General features: G+C 36.6%; 1 protein-coding gene across 2 annotated transcripts; it reads right to left on the bottom strand.

Moving 5' to 3' along the window:
* Positions 1-3,026: 3,026 nt before the first annotated feature.
* Positions 3,027-21,506, bottom strand: LOC149234699 (uncharacterized). Of its 2 annotated transcripts, XM_089461229.1 has the most exons (3): positions 20,965-21,506; positions 3,483-3,547; positions 3,027-3,343 (listed from the first exon to the last, which is right to left on the bottom strand). In XM_089461229.1, exons 1-3 carry the CDS (start codon positions 21,140-21,142, stop codon positions 3,311-3,313), a joined length of 276 nt encoding a protein of 91 aa, XP_089317355.1. In that variant the 5' UTR covers positions 21,143-21,506; the 3' UTR covers positions 3,027-3,310. The 2 variants fall into 2 exon arrangements, with proteins under 2 accessions (XP_089317355.1, XP_089317354.1); XM_089461228.1 differs by having other exon boundaries at positions 3,027-3,547.
* Between the last annotated feature and the right edge of the window lie 418 nt (positions 21,507-21,924).

Below are 21,924 nucleotides of genomic sequence, written 5' to 3'. Positions count from 1 at the left end.
ATGCAAAAATGCATCTCAGCCAAGAGCTTAATGTCTCTCAGAAATGGGTTTCAAGGATTACCACAAATTGAAGATGGTCGTTTTTAAGAGAAAACCACAAACGATACCCACGTCTGGAACCTTCATAACAGTTCTCAGACTAATAAAAAATGTCAACTTTGGAACCATCAATGTAGTTCCTCGAACAATTTTGAATCTGGAAGTGCTCGTTCACAAACAACTCATTCAACAAAAATTGAAGTCTCTCTAGCTACACCTCTGGATCTAACTAGTACAAATTGTGGCTCAGTGTATCTCTAACTTAGGATTGCTTGACATCTTCGAACCTATAGAAAGCCATCAAAAATTCCCCCTTTGTCGGATAACTGGTGATAAGAATTCTTCATCACTGCAAGGCTGGTCAACACTTTCAAACACATCCTGCAGTATGACCTGTAAATATTCTTGGTTTTTTTTGACCAATCCCAAGAACTAATCCATCCAAAATTTAGTTTTGCTCTTGCAACGATCTTCTTTCTAGAACATCTGTTTGAATGGTGACTGTGCTTTCTACAATGCTCACATGGGTGAAGATCAAAACACTGATCTTTCATATGTCCAACTCTATTACACTGTTGACATCGATCAATTTGTTCTGGAAAAACACCATCCAGAAATCCAACACTACAAAATTATATAGGTTTAGTATAATTAGGAATATGAAAAGATACATCCAGGACATCTTTGTTATATCCCAAACCAATTATGTGTTTGTTATGTGTAATTTCTTCCCATGGTCTTATACAAGTTTTGGGAATGACGGGCTTTTCATGAGATCATTTTGTTGCATCCAAATTTTCTCTTGAAATAGTTTGATCCATCCTTGACTATAGATTAGAATCATACTCAAACAAAGTGTTGTTCTGAACAAACCCTAGTTCAAAATTACAATTTTTCTTCTGAAGTTCGTCTTGCTGTAATTGCAACTCTAGCTCCAAGAATTTAGTTTTGCTTTGAGCATTTTGTAAACATATTCGGATGTCATCGAGTGTATTCTTATTGATTTGAATTGTGTCATGAGAAATATATGGTATTAAAGTGTTTAAGAACTCTAATAATCCGTCCAATTTGACCATTTTGATTGGAATCAATTTTCAAATGGGTGCCGGCTACCACCGAAAATGCACACGTTTACAATGAAAATTCAACAAGCAAAAAATAGATAGTCATCAGTACAATATGAAAATAGAAAAGAAAAAGAGGAGAAAGGAAAGTATTCAAGTACACAAATACAATGATACTACTAAGCCAATGACACTGCTTGCTTCCTCCTAAACCATCTCCCAAAGACTTACACCAACGCCACTAGATAAAATAATTTACTTCTCAAAAAATGCTTCAAAACTTTACTAACACTCAATATCATTTATGCACTTATGTTTACTCCCCCGCACTTACTTTTACCTTGGCTGCTATTATTTCTTATTATTTTTTGGCAAGTTGGCCTTCTAGAGCAATATTTTTCTTTAAAAATGAAAAATCCATTTATATAAATAAAAACATGATTTTTTTTTTAATGAAAAATAAATCTTCAAAATGATCACTTCATAGAGTGTGTTTGTCAATGTGATGACCCCGAGTAACATGTAAATATGGAATGTTACTGTGGTAAGAAACTAATGTGAGTTGTTAATTATTGTTTACTAAATGACATTATTTATTTACGAAATTTAATATATTGGAATATATATCTTGAAATGCTGGCAGCCTCTTGGAGGAGGATTTTTAAAGAAAAAGAATTAGTTATGAAACTGAAAAACTACCCTTTCACACAGGAAAAGTCCTGGGAAGGAAAAACCCTGGGCTGTTGGGACAGACAGGGGAAAAAGGATTCCAAGAAAGGAAAAAGAGAAAAAAAGAAAGGGTTAAGTCTGGTAAGGACCAGATAACCCACGCACGGAGGTGCATGAGTCTTGTTGAGGGCTGCAGGCCTGCAAGACAGCTCGGGGGGAAAATCCAACGTGAAGGTGGATCTCAAGGTTGGGTGGATAAGAGCAAGTATGAATGTAGGTGAACTTCTGGAGTGAAACTCCTGTAACTGATTGACCAGGTACGAGCTATTTACAAAATTAGACAACAGTAAACAGTATACTGAAGTACATAGATAGAATACAGTTGAATCTGAGTTTCTCTTAATCAGCTAAATGTAAAGAGAAAATAACAGTGGATGTCTGTAAAATAGAAACAGTACGTACAGCTCAAATGAACATCTGGAAATTAGTTATTAAAGGCAGTAAATGAGATAATTATCTGCTGTAAACGATTCATGTTATTTATATATAACAGTACGAAAAAAACCAAATGCGGTCCTGAAAGACCGTAGTAGTTGTGCAAGATATTTATGTAACAGTGTAAATAAGTAACGTTACACGGCATGGTACCCAACTACGGCATGGCGCCTAGCCAGAACAATAAAAGATACATTTGAAACTATCAGAACAGTAGGAAAATATAGTTGAAATACCAGTGCTGTGAATATTAAAAACGAAGCAGTAAATAAACAAAGAAACTGAATAGACCCCTGTACCGAGGGTTCGAACATACTATTACATTTTAAATCATGTATAAAAGCAGATAACTGTGTTTATCATGCTACGCTACGCCAGGACTCATCCGGCTAAGCGCACCAGTAAACCCTTACAAATAATAACCGAAAGTCAAACTTTGTATCATTTCAGAACAGAACCCAGCCGTGGGTAAATGGCCGCGTACCCTGTGGTGGTACAGCTATAAGTAACGAGTCAAATGCATACGATTGCTTAATAAAACCCTATATCATATTAGCTCACTGTTAAACAATGGAAATAACATTAAAACTTATCATTAAGTGAGCTTAAGGCATACTACCTTAAACAAGATTAATGGCGTATGAGGCAAAGATGGCCATTGATACAACTCGACAGAATGTAGAAATATAAATATCGTATTCACAGAGGAATAAAGGAAACATATTAACATTAAGCCATACAAATAACTCTTGATGGGTACAGCAAAACAACGTATATTAAATGTCCAGAGAACCGATGAGTACCATATAACTCTTCACAAACAAAAACGAAGAGCTGAGAAGTTCTATTAAACATTTAAAAGCATGAGAAACAAATGGGGTGAATAATCAGACTTCGAATTAAACCAGTTCAGGCATGGAGGCCGTGAACCCTTAACCAAATGTACATACCACAATCGGCATGTATGTCAGGAACCGCATTCAACATAAGCCCGAATAAATTAAATAAGACTCAGGTTCCGGCATGGAGTGGCCGACCGCAAATCATAACCTAGGGTTTGGAACGATTGCAGAACCCTGAGACATATAAAACAGAGAGCGCCATGAGACACACCTCTGGCCAAGAGCTCGACGCTAAACAATTCTCTGATGTATAAACCCTTTTTGAAACAGGGTAAACCTCAGTTCTGCATCCCATCAAGGTAAGAGAACATACCTGAGAGCGCTTTGAAACAGCATAGTCATTCCGCAAGCGGTAGGAGGCCGTCGATGCTAACCCACCTGTACATTGACAATTACACCGTAGTTAACTCATGAGCAGACAATCCAAACTAATAAGTTTTGAGAAAATGAACGCATTGTATACACATATATGAGCAGCCAAAGAGTAGAATAGTATGCATGGCGGCAACAGTCGTTATTATACCTGAAGCAGTGAAGTAGAACCTGGCAAGCATTGCAGAGGAGGAACCGCCGAGCTGGGAAGTATTCGACCTCACCAGACATACGCAAATGAACCAAACCAAATGACTCAGTGGTATATGAATCATCCTCCAAACCCTTGGGCGAATCTGAGCCCTTAGATGTGAGTAATGAATCTCCATCGTCAATTCAAGCGGGAGTTTGGGCGCGAAAATCCATAGCGAGTCAACCGAGGAGTCACATGGCTTCACGCCGGTGCTAGGCCACCTGGCAAAGGGTTGGTGAAGTGGTTTAAGTTTCCGTCAACCACCTGGCGCCGGAGCTGGTCAGGGAAACAATCCGGTGATGATCCGACCGTGACTTAAACATTAATTCCCAACGGTTACCAAGCGATTAAACCATATAGTATTATGACAGGAGCGAGGCATACATATTGTTAAGGCTTGCTTATATAATAGAGCGCATAATACTTAATAACGATGCCTTTGAATATGTGTTTCTATGTTGAATAGATGGGTGGGATAAGGATAAATAAGCCATGTAAAATTTTTTTAACCTTTATTATTACATATTTATCGATGGGATCGTGACAATGTGGTATCAGAGTGGAAGTTCAATACTGTGGCCTCTGGAGCAGTAAGATCCAGCTGCATGGAAGATTATCTTATATATATATATATATATATATATATATATATAAGGAAGAATTAATTCAGCTAACTGATTTTCTTGTTTATTTATTAGGAGGTAAATACAGAAACGATAATCAGCTAATAGTCAACAATAAAAGTAGAGGAAATGCAGGGGGCTGACAACATTCTTCGGGAAAATCCAGAACTGTGGGTACAGCTTGGTGAAGAGACACGCAGTACCAATCTGGCGATACTAGAAACTGTTCAAGAACTGAAAAATGAGATGGCACGTCTGTGAGAAGACAATGCGGGATTGATGGTGGAGCAGGAAAGAATACTGAAGAGTTTGTCGGACAGACAAAATCCACCGTTAGCCAATCCCAGTGCAGAACAGCAAAGGGCAACTGAAGAACGAAATTACCCAACTGCACCTGAAATCTCAGAGGAAAAGGAGGACCATTCTGACAACGTATTAGAACAACAGACCTCAAAGCGACAGAAAATGGAATTACAGGGGGAATTCCGAAAAATTAAACCTCCACATTTCGATGGGGAGCAGGAAGAGGCGGCAGAGGCTTGGTTAATTAACATGAACAAGTATTTCCAGCTGTATGAGTATGATCAGAATCTGAAGGCACGGCTGGCCATCTTCCAGCTACAAGGCAAAGCAACCCTGTGGTGGGAAGAAACTAAGATTGTAAAAGGAGTGAGTGAGCAGAACATAACATGGGAAAAGTTTCAGAAATACTTCAAGGAGAGATATCTAACCGAGCGTTTCTATGATGAGAAGGCACAGGAATTCCATGATTTACGACTAGGACAACAGTCTATGGACGAGTTCATTAACCGCTTCACTTCCCTGCTTCGCTATGTGCCATATATTAAGGAGGAGAAGGCCAAGGTGCAGAGATTTGTGAGCAGCCTACCTGCCTATATAAGAGAACGAATTGAGTTTGACAATCCCAGAACAATGGATGAGGCGATTCGTAAGGCAAGAATCTGTTACCAGTAGAACAAACAAAAAGGAGACATTTCAAATAAAAGATGGAATGAAAGAAAGGGTAACAGAATTGCTGGTAATAATAAAGGGAGTCGTGGTAATGGCAGCAAGGGTGCTGGTAAGGGACAGATTAACAGAAATGTAACAAAGAGTACTTTCCGGACTAAGCCAAGTGAGAGCAGGATCAGTGAACCACCTGCCAGGTCGGATATTGAAGGGATGACCAGACCTCCAGTCCAATGTTGGGGTTGTGGAGGACCGCACTATGTTAAGAATTGCTCGCAGCGTAAAGGAGTGGACCAGATATCTCAGATCCACGAAGCATCGACCGTTGGGGAAGTGGCGCGCAGCGTACCAAGGATTAACGCAGCCTTGGATGATCGTCAAGCGGAATACCAGCCGACCATGGTGGAGTTTGAAGGTAAAATCTCAAATCTTTCTATAGCTGTCCTTATTGACCCAGGAGCTACTTTAAGTTATGTTAGCCCAAAAATAGTAGAACAGTGTAAGTTACCATCTGAAAGGTTCAGGAATCCATGGCTGGTACAGTTAGCTACGGGAGCTAAGAGACGAGTCTTAGCCAAAATTAGTAATTGCTCTTTAAGCATAGCTGGACAGCCAATAACAACAGATCTGAATGTACTTCCATTGGGTTCCTACGACGTCCTGATTGGTATGGATTGGCTGGAAAAACACTGGTCATTGGTAAACTGCAAGACCAAAACCATCTACTATAAGGATGACTTGGGAAAGCAGCAGGAGTTGCAGGGGATTAAACACCCTGTACAGATCCGACCTATTACTGCATCCCAGCTAGCTAAATGTCTCAGAAAGAAATGTCAAATTTACGCTATTCAAGTTGGTTATGCAGACCAGAAAGACAAAACATCTGCACTGGACAATATTCCGGTGGTACAGGAATTTGCGGATGTTTTTCCTGAGGAGGTACCAGGACTGCCCCCTAAAAGGGATATAGATTTTACTATAGAGCTAACACCAGGAGCAGCACCGGTGTCACGGGCACCATACCGAATGAGCGTACCCGAATTAACAGAATTAAAAATGCAACTGCAAGAGCTGTTGGATAAGAACTATATCCGCCCCAGCGTATCACCATGGGGAGCTCTAGTATTATTTGTTAAAAAGAAAGATGGAACTCTCCGTATGTGCATAGACTATCGTCAGCTGAATAAGCTCACAATAAAAAATAAATACCCCTTGCCTCGGATAGACGAACTCTTTGATCAAGTGAAGGGGGAAAAAGTATTTTCCAAGATCGATTTACGATTTGGTTATCATCAGATCAGGATTAAAGAAAAGGACATTGCCAAAACCGCCTTCAGAACACGCTACGGGCACTACGAATTTGTGGTGTTGCCTTTTGGTTTGACCAATGCACCTCCCACCTTTATGTGTTTAATGAACAGCGTGTTTCACAGGTTTTTGGACAAATTCGTGCTGATATTTATCGATGATATTCTGATATATTCTCGTTCCCAAGAGGAACACGAAGAGCACCTTAGGGTGGTGTTGCAAACTCTTCGAGAACACCAGCTATACGCTAAGTTTAGTAAGTGTGACTTTTTCAAGGAGGAAATCCAATATTTAGGCCATGTGATTACCAAAGAAGGAATTGCAGTGGATCCTGAGAAGATAAAGACTATTATGGAATGGCCCATACCTAAGGATGTAGCTGATATCAGATCCTTTATGGGACTAGCTGGCTATTACAGAAGATTTGTGGAAGGTTTCTCGAGGATAGCATACCCTATCACTTCCTTACAGAAAAAGGGGAAGATATTTAAGTGGACACCGGAATGTCAGCAGAGCTTTGATCGGTTGAAGCATTTACTCACCACCGCACCCATCTTGAGTATAGCTGATCCTAATAAGGATTACGTGGTGTGTACCGATGCAAGTAAGGAGGGTGTGGGAGGAGTATTAATGCAGGAAGGGAAAGTAATTGCGTATGAATAGAGAAAACTAAAAGATCATGAGCAGAAATACTCTGCTTACGATCTAGAGTTAATAGCTGTTATTCATGCGCTGAAAATGTGGCGACATTACCTCATGGGGAGGAAATTTCTGTTGTTAACAGATCACCACAGTTTGACAAATTACTTCAGCCAACCTACCCTGAATGCAAGACAAGGTTGTTGGGCAGATTTCCTAAGTGGATTCGATTTCGAGATTAAGCATTTAAAAGGCAAGGAGAACCGGGTGGCTGATGCATTAAGTCGAAAGGTACAGTGTTTATGTGAACTTTCAGTCAGCAAGTGGTGGAACTCGCTGGTTGAGCAAATAAAAACAGCAGCAAGTCAAGATGCTGAATACCAACAATTAAAACAGCAGGTACAACAATCAGTTAATGGAAGATTACAGCAAGGATATACACTAGATGGTGCTGGAATGCTGTATTTTAATAAAAATTGTATGTACCTGACTCGAATGACCTTAGGAATATGATTTTGGACGAGTTCCATATCAGCCACTACACTGGCCACCCAGGATACCAAAAGATGGTCACTGCACTTAGGAAGGAATATTATTGGCCAGGAATGAAGAAGCAGGTAGTTGAGTATTTGGCGCGGTGTTTGGAGTGCCAGCAGATTAAGGCAGAACATCTGCATCCGGCCGGGCTGTTACAGCCTTTTCCTATTCCAGAGTGGAAATGGGAAACCATTTCCATGGATTTCATAACCGGTTTGCCACGAACAAAGAAAAGCAATGATTCCATCATGGTGGTGGTTGATAAGTTGAGTAAAGCGGCACACTTCATACCTGTGCAGTCCACTTATAAGGCAGTGCAAATTGCTCACCTTTTTATGTAGAATGTGTTCAGACTGCATGGACTGCCGAAAGTAATCATATCAGACCGTGATGTAAAGTTCACATCCACTTTTTGGAGGACGTTGTTCGCTGAGTTAGGAACACAGCTGAACTTTAGCACGACCTATCACCCGCAGACCGATGGTCAAACCGAACGAGTAAATCAGGTGTTGGAAGATATGTTGAGGAAGTATGTGATGCTGGAACCAAACCAATGGGAAGAGTATTTACACCTGGTTGAATTCGCATATAATAATGGGTATCACACGTCGACAAAGCTAAGTCCCTTTGAGGTCCTGTATGGGCGAAAATGCCGTACACCCTCAAGTTGGGGTGGACCTGAGGATAAGCTGAGTTTGGGTCCGGAAATGCTTAAAGAAATGGAAGACATGGTGAAAAGGGTACGTGCCAATTTGGAGGCTGCGCAGGACAGACAGAAAAGTTTTGCGGACAGGAAAAGAAGATTCAAAGAATATCAGGTTGGTGACCATGTGTTTGTGAGGATCCAAGCCAAAAGAAGCTCACTGCAATGGAGCGGATGTGCCAAGCTGGCTCCTCGGTACTTTGGACCTTTTCAGATCTTGGCTAGAGTGGGGCCGGTGGCTTACCAACTCGCCTTGCCAAGTCATATTAAGATTCAAAATGTTTTCCACGTTTCTGTTCTAAAGAAATATGTATACAACCCTAAACATGTGATCAGGTGGCAAGATGTACGGGTAAGAATTAATCCGGTTGTTTTGATTATGCAGATATACTCAACAGAAACTGACTGAAGGTATTGATTGTCTATAGGTCGAACCGGAAGGCGAGGTTCTGGTCGAACCACAGAGCATTCTCGACCAGAGAGAAGTGCGGCTGCGGAAACGAGTTATTACCCAAGTTAAAGTGCTGTGGCAGCACTATGGGCCTGAGGAGGCTACTTGGGAAGACGAGGAACTTATTAGAAAAGTTTACCCAGACTTATTTAAAGGGAATAGACATCGGGACGATGTCCAATCCCAGGGGGGGAGATGTGATGACCCCGGGTAACATGTAAATATGGAATGTTACTGTGGTAAGAAACTAATGTGAGTTGTTAATTATTGTTTACTAAATGACATTATTTATTTATGAAATTTAATATATTGGAATATATATCTTGAAATGCTGGCAGCCTCTTGGAGGAGGATTTTTAAAGAAAAAGAATCAGTTATGAAACTGAAAAACTACCCTTTCACACAGGAAAAGTCCTGGGAAGGAAAAACCCTGGGCTGTTGGGACAGACAGGGGAAAAAGGATTCCAAGAAAGGAAAAAGAGAAAAAAAGAAAGGGTTAAGTCTGGTAAGGACCAGATAACCCACGCACGGAGGTGCATGAGTCTTGTTGAGGGCTGCAGGCCTGCAAGACAGCTTGGGGGGAAAATCCAACGTGAAGGTGGATCTCAAGGTTGGGTGGATAAGAGCAAGTATGAATGCAGGTGAACTTTTGGAGTGAAACTCCTGTAACTGATTGACCAGGTACGAGCTATTTACAAAATTAGACAACAGTAAACAGTATACTGAAGTACATAGATAGAATACAGTTGAATATGAGTTTCTCTTAATCAGCTAAATGTAAAGAGAAAATAACAGTGGATGTCTGTAAAATAGAAACAGTATGTACAACTCAAATGAACATCTGGAAATTAGTTATTAAAGGCAGTAAATGAGATAATTATCTGCTGTAAACGATTCATGTTATTTATATATAACAGTACGAAAAAAACCAAATGCGGTCCTGAAAGACCGTAGTAGTTGTGCAAGACATTTATGTAACAGTATAAATAAGTAACGTTACACGGCATGGTACCCAGCTACGGCATGGCGCCTAGCCAGAACAGTAAAAGCACTACAACAAAACAAGAAATTTGCGCCAGATTTAGCACCAGTTTTTAGTGCATTTTTTTCTCAATTGGGATGAGTAGCGTGGTGCTAAATCTGGCTCTATTGTACAATTTTTAAAGCGTCCTTTTTTGCGCCAAATTTTGCATCTTTTTTTATGCCAAATTTTGCATCATATTTTGCACTAAGATTTGCATATGGTTTTACAACAAGTTTTGCTTCTAGTTTTGCGCGATTTTTTGCATCTATTTTCGCATCATTTTTTGCTTCATGCTTTGTGCCATTCTTTGCTTCTAGTTTTGTGTCATAATTTGCATCGATTTTTACACTATCTTTTGCATTTAATTTAGTGTCTTTTTTTGCATCTAGTTTGTGCCAGTTTTTGCATCTAGCCTGATGCCATTTTTTGCTTCTAATTTTGTACTTATTTTTACATCTATTTTTACACCATTTTTTGCGTCCAATTTTGCACCATATGTTGAATCTAATTTAGTGCCAATTTTTTCATCCATTTTTGCACCATTTTTTTCATCCACTTTTTGTTTTATTTGTCTCCATTTTTTGCATCCTATTTTGCACCATATTTTCCATCTAATTTAGCATCATTTTTAACACCATTTCTTGCATCCAATTTCGCATCATTTTGAGCATCTAAATTTGCATCCTATGTTGAACCATGTGTTGCATCCACCTTTGCATCCCATTTTGTTTCTAACGTTACATTAATTTTGCATTTGTTTTTGCACCAAGTTTTCAATCATTTGTTGCACCTCATTTTGCATCCAATGTTGCTTATCAATTTGCATCCAAATTTGAGCCATTTTTATGCCCATTTTTGCACCATTTTTTCTACTTTTGTGTCCAATTTTGCACCATTTTTTATGTCCAGTTTTGCATCCTTTTTGGTGTCTAATTTTGCGTCCGTTTTGGCATCCAAATTTGCATCCTTTTTTTTGCCACATTTTGTATCCACATTTGCATCTCATTTTTCACCTAGATTTTAGTTTGAATTTTCATCTAATTATGCATCATTTTTAGCATCCTTGGTTTCACCCGTTTTTAGTCCCATTTTGCATCTTGTTTTGTGTATTTTCTTACAACCTTTTTGCACCCAGTTTTGCATCCTAATTTTACACCATTCTCTGGATCCTCATTTTGGTGTCCATTTTTGCAGCCTTGTTTGCACCCAATTTGGTATCCTTTTGTATGCCCTATCTTTTTCCCTTCTTTGGGTCTAGTATTTCACCCTTTTTTAATTCTACTTTAAAATCCTTTGTGTGTCATTGTTTTCATCTTGTTTTGATGGCTGGTTTAACATCCAATTCTACTCCCAATTTTTCATCCATGGTTACATCCACTTTTGGCTTCTTGTTTAGAGTTTTACTTTTATTTCCATTTATGACCCCCTTTATGGGTTCATTTTATTAATTTCAATTACGTAGTGAAATATATTATAGTTTCTAAATATCATTTTGTTGTAGGATTTAATGCACGGTTAGATGAAGATAAAACCCTCTCAATTTATCTCGGAAACCTAGGACATGCCGATTAAGAGAAAGGTTGTTCTAAGGCTTAGGATTCTTAGTAGATCAAGATGTAGAATATATATTAAGAAAAAGAGAAGGAATTCCTGTGAGTCCTCACATGCAGGTCTTGTTGGAGTTTTTAGTGTAGCTGGGAAGCACTCCTAGCTAGCTCCAAAGCTTGGTCCTACACATAAGAGAGAGAACAAAGAAACCTTCACATCATAATATCTTGATAATCGAAACTATTAAGAAACATATAAATATTACTGAATAAATAAATATAAACCAAAATCCCATACATTCAATAGTTAAACAGAATAAGTAAAGAATGAATAGCAGCATATGGAAGGAAGAACAATCGATCTAAATTAATAAAGGAGTTGGAGGAAAGTTACAACCATCAAATGTAGTTGTAGCAGCACCTCCCCCAACTCCTAGATCCAAAACTCTCCCTCTCAAGATGGATCTCAGTAGCATGACAATACAAGAATTAGCATCGTTTTCTCAATGGCCAAGCCTCCAATATATAGGAAAGTGAAGGCTACAAAGATTTCCCAAATTCCTCATTAGTTCAATTTTGGAAAAATATTTTGGGTGAATAATGTTTCCTCATATAAAAATGGCTTTTTCCACTTTTTAGATGCTTTTGTGCTTAGGAAAAATCTTCCCCATGCTTTATGGCTCTTTCCCACTTTTGTATGCTTTTGTTTTTTAGGAAAAAGCTAAATATGAGGGTAAAGAGATCACATTCCACCATATGAGTTTCCAAAAGTGAACAAGAGAGTCAAATTCTAGTTAACTCAATATTTTTTCTTCGTGACTGAGTGAGAATTTTGGTAACAAAAGTTAGATGAAGGGGACAACTTGTTATAGACTAGGATAACGTGGTCCTAATGGTACATAAATTGTATTATAGTCTTATATAGTCTAGGAGAAAGGGGTATTTCAATCAACAACATAGTATTATCCTCCAAAATTATGAGGAGGTATTTTCATGTATAACACATTTAAGAAGATATCACAATTCAAATTGATAACTTAATATTTGTAAACAAATTTAAGGGTAATTGACAACATTCATAAAAAATATATCAGTATACTCATATATAATAATTCTCCATCAAAAAATCATTGACAATTTTCAATATACATATATTACTACTAAATCAACACTTATCACAAATACCATTATTCCAAGGTAAATTCACAACATTACATCCAAAAATAGCAATATCATCATACATAGTGATTCTCCATAAAAAATCATTCACAATTTTCAACACAAATATAAAGTAACAAGATAATACTAATAATATCCTCATCATCTTTAATCAAATCAACTAAGATTCAAATGTGTGATTATCATATCAAAATATTTCGTGAACACCATTATTCTAAGGTAAATTCACAACATCCATCAAAATATAGTAATATCATCATACATAATAATTCTCCATCAAAATAATGTTGATAATTTGCAATATACACGTAAAATAACAGGATAAAAAAGATAATATCATCATCATATTTAATCAAATCAATTAAAAGTAAATGTATGATTACCAATAAAAACGTTTCATAGATATCATTATTCTAAGGTAAATTCACAACATCCATAAAAAATAGGAATCTCATCATACACAATAATTCTTCATTAAAAAATGTAAACAATTTTCAACATATTCATAAGGGAACATGATAGTACCGATAGTATCATCATCATTATTCGAATCAACTAAAATTCAAATTTATGATTACCATATTAAGACATCCCAACTAAATATAAAAAATAACCCATGGCTAGCTAGCACCATAAAAATCATAGTCAAGATCATTTCCATTATCATCATCCTGACCATCTTGATAATATCATCCACCTAATAATCACCAATGCTATCACCATCCTCATCATCATTATCTATAATATATCATGTAATATAAACATAGTATGTATCATCATCTTCATGGTCATTCCCTGTAGCGTTCTGGAAACAAAATCAATATTACATGTTAGTACTAATTCTATAACATAATGCATATTTTTACTACAATGCTAACCATAAAATGAGCTAGGACATAATAACATTTAATAGTACTAAAATATAAAATGAAAATATGGTTTAAGATATATTTGAGATCCAACTAACATTACACTTGTAATTCACATTAAGTAGTAGAAGCATTTTTTAATGCATATGAAGTACGTACCAATTTGTTTTTCATATTATATTGTCAATGTTTCTTATGATGTCCATGCATGCTTGGTAAATTAAGAGTTACTGGAAGCTTCATTTCAAATTACAATTTTAATTAGGATTATAAATAGAAGAAAATTTAACAAAAAAAGAATGTCTCATGAAAAAGTAAATTGTTTTTAATGAAAAATAAGTCACATACAATATGAATGTCACATGAAATATTGAGTTGTTTTTAATGCATGTACTTTTCTCTATGATAAAATGGATCCTAATGTTTGTTCAAGAAAAAATTCTCACAAATAATTACTTCATTTTATCCATTATCACACTTAATCCATTATACTTATTGACGACCATGATTCCATTCAAATTGATTTGAACTCCCTAAATATAATGTAAAAGAGAAAACTCCATGACCACAACCACAACCGCAACCCCCTCCCTTGCCTCGTCCACCATCAGAGACAATGAACTTGGAGTTATGACCATAATAGCAAACACTCCCTTGTCTTGTGTCCACCATTAGAGGCATTGAACTTGGAATTAAGAGTACTCGTGTTTTCTTTGCTCTAATTAATCTCCATGGAAACAAAACCTGATCAATATATCAAGGACTCCATCAAGGAATAGATATATCACAGGCGAAGCTCAATAGGCTTTGCCAAAAGAGTGTGAAATAACACTTATCTATGTTTTATGAAATTACTCGAGTGAGTGGAATGAATTGTGGGAAACGCTTACTAGGGAAAGGAATATTTTTGGTCCGTCCTTATTTCTATTATTATTTTTGCTTCTTAAAATGGAGGGAAGTGTTTTAAAAAATTCTAAAAAATATTTTAAATTAAAAAAATAATATTTGTTTATGTTTTAGTGTTTTTAAATATATATTTAGTTTTAGTATTTTTTTTTAATTTTCTAAAAAATATATATTTAGTTTTTGGTATTTTTTTATAACAAAGAATATATTTTGTTTTTATAAAAATGGATTTTAAACATTCCATTCATGCTAAATTTGTGATTTTATTATAAAAGTTTAAATTAAAAAAAAAAAAAAAAAGAAGAAGAAGAAGAAGATGAAGAAGAAGTAACTTAATGCCATGAGTTGTGTCACTTTATCTGGGTATTATACATCTCTTCCTTGCTAAGTTATAGAATGTGCTTGGGTTCTTAATGCAATAAAATTAATTATTCTATTCATAATATCTTGATATGTTCAACTTGAACCTAATAAAACAATAAAGTTAAAATAGGTTTGCCTTTGTCCGTTGTAGATCTTTGTCTCCGTTAATCTTGGTCCTAATAGATTAATTGTCTTATGGTGGCCTTGAGAGGTCACTCTCATTAGTTGCATGCTTTTTAGTTTTCTGTTAGTGACATTTCTTAGGCTTGATAACCGGTTATTTAATTTATGAAAATGTGTTATTGTCCATATTATTGTTAAATATTAATATTAAATACGCTGGTTTTGAGCATGGTTTAGCAAAAATTTCCCAAGAGGTTTATATATTGTACTTTATAATGTAATGATTCATTGCTTGATAAAATTGTTTTGGATATTTTTTTTAATGATTCATTGATTGATGAAATTCTTATGGATATTTTTTCCAGTATATTAACTTGTATGTGATAAAGTCAAAAGTCACCTCTTTTTGATATTTTCATTGGTCAATTTCCTTTAAGGCCAGCAAGTTCACCATTTGGTCCCATGTTAAGGAAATATAGGAGCCATGAAGTGGCATTGTCCAAGCACTTAAATCTTAAAACATGTTTTTTTTTAGTCACAATATACCTCCTTTCTGTGTAAATTCTCCATGAAAATAGTCTCATGGAAGATGAGGGGCCTCAATAGTAAAGGAAAACAAAGACTCCTAAAAGAAAAATGGTACGCAAAGCACCCATCAATAATTTTGATATAAGAAACAAAAATATTAAGTGAGGTTCTACCTCATATAATTAGCAAATGGGGGAGGAATTGCCAAGTAGTAGTGATTTATGCTTAGAGATACTTGGGTGGAATGGCTATTATTTGGAATGATCATGACATCAAAGTTACCAATATGTTTACCTCTTTTTGCATTATGACAATAGAATTTTGTTAATTGACATCGAGGACTACTACCATGTATCTAATGTCTACGACTACAATATCGCAAATGGAAAACCTCTATTTCTCAATTCTATTTCCACCACAAGTAATTTATACTCCCCATCTACACGGATTATTGGGAGTGACTTCAATATTATTAAGTGTCTCAAGGAAAAGAAATAATGAATCACAATGTTTACCAAGATATTTTGTAAGCTATACCATCAAAGCCCTAATGTAGTCTCCATTAAATTTCTCAAGCAATGAGTCTCCAACCCACACGTGTATCAATGAGATGTAATACATGTGTGTTTAGTGACTAACTTAATACATTGTTCTAATAACTCCACAAACTTAAGTATTTCACTCCATCACATAAATTGACCATAGTGTGACATAAGTAAACTAAGAGTAGACATGAAACCCCTAGGAAACAAACGTTCCCTAGATCCTCAATTAGGTGCTTAAATAATGAAGTGAAAATGCAAAGGGAAAAGAGGACTTCATGATTTAACCTTCACAAACATGTGATCAAGTGTGACTAGGAGTGTATATATTCATATGTTTTCCAAAGAGGGAGTGAATACATGAGTTACCATTCATTGGGTCTTATTTTTCTTATATATAGGACTTAGGGAATAAGGTTTTCATAAGTTTGGCACAACTCATAGACATAACATTTACATGAATTTTCATTTCAACCATAGAGTTTAGACTTAGATAAATCATTATAGTGTATCTTTAATGATTTTTGCATTCACTTTTTGATTTTATTTCATCAAAAATGACAAAATGGGAAATATTTTCCCACAAATCTATGAATTCTTAATCATAATGGTGCCATGCGATGAAAACAAATTAATGACATTATTATCTATGAAAATGATGGGTATTCTTGAGAAAATCTTATGCTTGTGGATGTATCCTCCCTAGTTGAGAGGGAGTGAGCGTGGGCACTATATTATCCACGTGTCATGTACTATTTCCAGGACTAACAGTCGTAAGCCTAGTAAAGACACCAATAGGAAGAATGGTGGATTGGATAAACATCTGGGACCAATATTCTCTGAGAATGTGTACTTTGACTAGGACTACTGCCATAAGTTAAATACATTAATCCAAGATAAGAATAGTCACTAGGATCGAAATTTCCTGATGTCAAATATTATGACAGTGGATTAGGAAATGATCATGTGAGGACATACCTTGTGAACATATTGGTGGGGTAAGTGCCTGGAGAGGCAGTGGTGTCCAAATTTATGCCTCCCAACATTGTGCACTAATCTAATGGAGAGATAGAACTTGTTAGTAAAGGCCTTGCTATTTTGACAATGTTGGATATGATGATGTAAATCATCGTTGATTCTTATCAATCTAGATCCATTCTTATATGAATATTTCAACTTGAGAGTACTTTTTTGTCTCATTATGAGTACCTCCCTAGTTTAGAGTGAGTGTCATCATCTTCATTATCTTCATCATCACCACCATCATCGTCATCATTATTGTCACCATTGCATTATCGTCATAATCACCATTCATGTCGTCATCATCATCATTATGGACATTGTTGTCAATTATTCATAATTATAGGTGTCGTAAGAAATATCATCAACCCAAAAAATGTTGAGTGCTCAAAAAGGGTTGTTAGGACACATGATATATGCAAGAGAAATAACAATTTATTTTTGAGAGATGATCAACGATCATCATCATCACTAACGTTATCATTGTCATTATAATTTTCATCATCCCCTTAATCATAATTAATGTAATTTCTATCATCATTGTTGTCATCTTCGTCATGAACATCATAATCATCATTCATGTCATTATTGTTGTTGATGATGACCAAGAAGAAAATAATGATAATGATGATCAGACGATGATGACTTGGAAGATGACACCAAAGATAATGATTTTGATTATGACCATGACAACATTTAAAAATTGTGAAGATTGGCCAAGGTCATTAGCATCGTCATCATCATCATTGTCATTGTAACCCCCATTGCCTTTATAGTAATTGTCATTATCATAATAATCACAATTCATGTCATCGTCATCATCTTCATTATAATCATCGTCATAATTATTGACATTGTAATCAATTGTTCATAATTGTCAATGTCATAAGAAATATCATCAATGCAAAAAATATGATGAGTGTTGGAAAAGGGATGCAAAAGTGAACAAAAAACTGGGGGCAACAATAGATGTAAAACTGGATGAAGAGCAGACACAACATAAGTGGATGCAAAACAAGACAAAAAAGATTGACGCAAAAGTGGATGAAAAAGTAGATGCAATAGTTGATGCAAACTTGGACACAAAATATGATGCAAAAATGTATGAAAAGGTGGAAGAAAACATGGGTGCAATAGTAGGAATAAAACTTAGCATGAATTGTGGTGAAACAAATGTTGATACAACAATGAACGCAAAAAAGGACACAAACATTTGATTGCAAAAAGAAGGCAAACTTGGATGCAAAAATGGATGTAAACATGGACCAAACATGGGTGCAATAATGAACACAAAATTAGATGCAAAATTGGATGCATCAAAAGTGGATGTAAGAGTAGATGCAAAATGGGATGCAAAAAACATAAACAATATTTGATGCAAACTTGGACACAAAATAGGATGCAAATGTGGACACAAAAGTGGAAGAAAATGTGGGTTGAAATGATAGGCACAAGATATGGCACAAATTGTGGCACAACAAAAGTGGATGAAAAAGTGGATGTAATAACATACACAAAAAAATATGCAAACTTAGATGCAAGACAAGATGCATTAAGGGATGTAAAAGTGGATGCAAACATGGGTGCAATAGGAGAAACAAAATTGGATGCAAAATGTGGATGCAATGGAAGTGATGCAAAAGAAGATACAAAATGAGACACAAAACCCAACACAAAAGTGGATGCAATATTTGATGCAAAAGAGGATGTGAAGATGGATGCAAAATTGGAAGCAAATGTGGGTACAACGGTAAGTACAAAACATGGCACAAATTGTGCCACAACAAAGGTGGATGTAACGATAGATGCAAAAAAAGAAGCAAATGAATATTAAAAATAAGATGCAAAAAGGGATGCAAAAGTGGATGTAAACATGGGTGCAACAATGGATGCAAAATAGGATGAAAAAGTTGATGCAACAAAATTCGATGCAAAAGTAGATGCAATATGAGACACAAAACCTGATGCAAATCTTGATGCAAAAGTGGATACAAAAAGGGATGCAAAAATAGATGTAAAATTCGATGAAAACCTAGATGTATATGAGGATGCAATTGTGGATGCAAATTTAGAAGCAAAAATGGGTGCAAAGGGAGGTGCCAAACTAGGTGCAAATTATGGCACAAGAAAATTGGATGCAATAGTGGACACAATAACAAATGAAAAAGATGATGTAAATATGGATGCAAAACAAGATGTAAAAGTGGATGTAACAAAATTAGATGCAAAAATAGACACAAACCTCAATGCAAAACTTGGCACAAAGGGGATGCAAAAATGGATGCAAAAAATGATTTAAAAAATGATGCAAAAGAGGATGCAAGAGATGAAACAAAATTTGATGCAAGTGTAGGCGCAAAAAGTGGATGCAATAGAGGATGAAAAGTTTGGTGAAACAAAATTAGGTGCCAAACTTGATGCAAAACATGGTGCAAAGGATGGCACAAAACTTGGCATAAAACCTGGCGTAAAACCTAGTGTAAAATTTGGTGCAAAACATATTACAATACCTGGTGCTAAACTTGGTGTAAGACGTGGTGCAAAGTTTGCATCAAGTTTTGCACCATATTTGATAAATGGACACAAATAGCACCAAAAATGGGCTCTAGACACAAAAAAGGAAGCAAAAATGGATGCTAATCACAGGGTTTTGTTGTAGTGAAGATACATTTGAAACTATCAGAACAGTAGGAAAATATAGTTGAAATACCAGTGCTGTGAATATTAAAAACGAAGCAGTAAATAAACAAAGAAACCGAATAGACCCCTGTACCGAGGGTTCGAACATACTATTACATTTTAAATCATGTATAAAAGCAAATAACTGTGTTTATCATGCTACGCTACACCAGGACTCATCCGGCTAAGCGCACCAGTAAACCCTTACAAATAATAACCGAAAGTCAAACTTTGTATCATTTCAGAACAGAACCCAGCCGTGGGTAAATGGCCGCGTACCCTGTGGTGGTACAGCTATAAGTAACGAGTCAAATGCATACGATTGCTTAATAAAACCCTATAGCATATTAGCTCACTGTTAAACAATGGAAATAACATTAAAACTTATCATTAAGTGAGCTTAAGGCATACTACCTTAAACAAGATTAATGGCGTATGAGGCAAAGACGGCCATTGATACAACTCGACAGAATGTAGAAATATAAATATCGTATTCACAGAGGAATAAAGGAAACATATTAACATTAAGCCATACGAATAACTCTTGATGGGTACAACAAAACAACGTATATTAAATGTCCAGAGAACCGATGAGTACCATATAACTCTTCACAAACAAAAACGAAGAGCTGAGAAGTTCTATTAAACATTTAAAAGCATGAGAAACAAATGGGGCGAATAATCAGACTTCGAATTAAACCAGTTCAGGCATGGAGGCCGTGAACCCTTAACCAAATGTACATACCACAATCGACATGTATGTTAGGAACCGCATTCAACATAAGCCCGAATAAATTAAATAAGACACAGGTTCCGGCATGGAGTGGCCGACCGCAAATCATAACCTAGGGTTTGGAACGATTGCAGAACCCTGAGACATATAAAACATAGAGCGCCATGAGACACACCTCTGGCCAAGAGATCGACGCTAAACAATTCTCTGATGTATAAACCCTTTCTGAAACAGGGTAAACCTCAGTTCCGCATCCCATCAAGGTAAGAGAACATACCTGAGAGCGCTTTGAAACAACATAGTCATTCCGCAAGCGATAGGAGGCTGTCGATGCTAACCCACCTATACATTGACAATTACACCGTAGTTAACTCATGAGCAGACAATCCAAACTAATAAGTTCTGAGAAAATGAACGCACTGTATACACATATATGAGCAGCCAAAGAGTAGAATAGTATGCATGGCGGCAACAGTCGTTATTATACCTGAAGCAGCGAAGTAGAACCTGGCAAGCGTTGCAGAGGAGGAACCGCCGAGCTGGGGAGTATTCGACCTCACCAGACATACGCAAATGAACCAAACCAAATGACTCGGTGGTATATGAATCATCCTCCAAACCCTTGGGCGAATCTGAGCCCTTAGATGTGAGTAATGAATCTCCATCGTCAATTCAAGCGGGAGTCTGGGCGCGAAAATCCACAGCGAGTCAACCGAGGAGTCACATGGCTTCACGCCGGTGCTAGGCCACCTGGAAAAGGGTTGGTGAAGTGGTTTAAGTTTCCGTCAACCACCTGGCGCCGGAGCTGGTCAGGGAAACAATCCGGTGATGATCCGACCGTGACTTAAACATTAATTCCCAACGGTTACCAAGCGATAAAACCATATAGTATTATGACAGGAGCGAGGCATACGTATTGTTAAGGCTTGCTTATATAATAGAGCGCATAATACTTAATAACGATGCCTTTGAATATGTGTTTCTATGTTGAATAGATGGGTGGGATAAGGATAAATAAGCCATGTAAAATTTTTTTAACCTTTATTATTACATATTTATCGATGGGATCGTGACAGTCAACCATCTTAATATGTGACTTCCTTAGCTCTAAAGTCAATGTATGTATCTTTTCAAAAAACAACCATTTCATTGATTTAATGTTCATGGAATCAACTTACCACCATTTTCATATGAATGCATGTCCTATGATCTCATTAGAGGCGGAGCTAGTGTCAATTATAAAATATTTAAGGGCAGCCAATTTTCGTGTTGGACCACTGCCACGAAAATTTCTGCGTCCAACCACCACGTCATGCCAAGTTTACACATCATACGATCCTCTTCTTTATGCAGTCTTCTGTATTCTTGAAAAAAGAAATCGACCCCTTACCCTGGTTGGGGTCTAGTCGTCCGTCAAGAAGCCTTAACAAGGAAATGTAGTAGGCTC

The sequence above is a fragment of the Pinus tabuliformis genome, chromosome 8 (genome assembly GCF_031772625.1).
Source record: "Pinus tabuliformis cultivar Carrire ecotype Pingquan chromosome 8, CPIR1, whole genome shotgun sequence".
In the NCBI taxonomy this organism is placed as follows: Eukaryota; Viridiplantae; Streptophyta; class Pinopsida; order Pinales; family Pinaceae; genus Pinus; species Pinus tabuliformis.
The sequence above is the reverse complement of the archived record's forward strand: the minus strand, read 5'-3'. Positions and strand labels throughout refer to the sequence as shown.

Excerpts from the sequence above, each read along its gene's own strand:
- LOC149234699 (XM_089461228.1), bottom strand. The coding sequence starts at position 21,142 with ATGGAGATTCATTACTCACATCTAAGGGCTCAGATTCGCCCAAGGGTT. Across the intron at positions 3,548-20,964 it reads GTTCTACTTCGCTGCTTCAG|GTGGGTTAGCATCGACGGCC; the intron begins GTATAATAACGA and ends GTCAATGTACAG.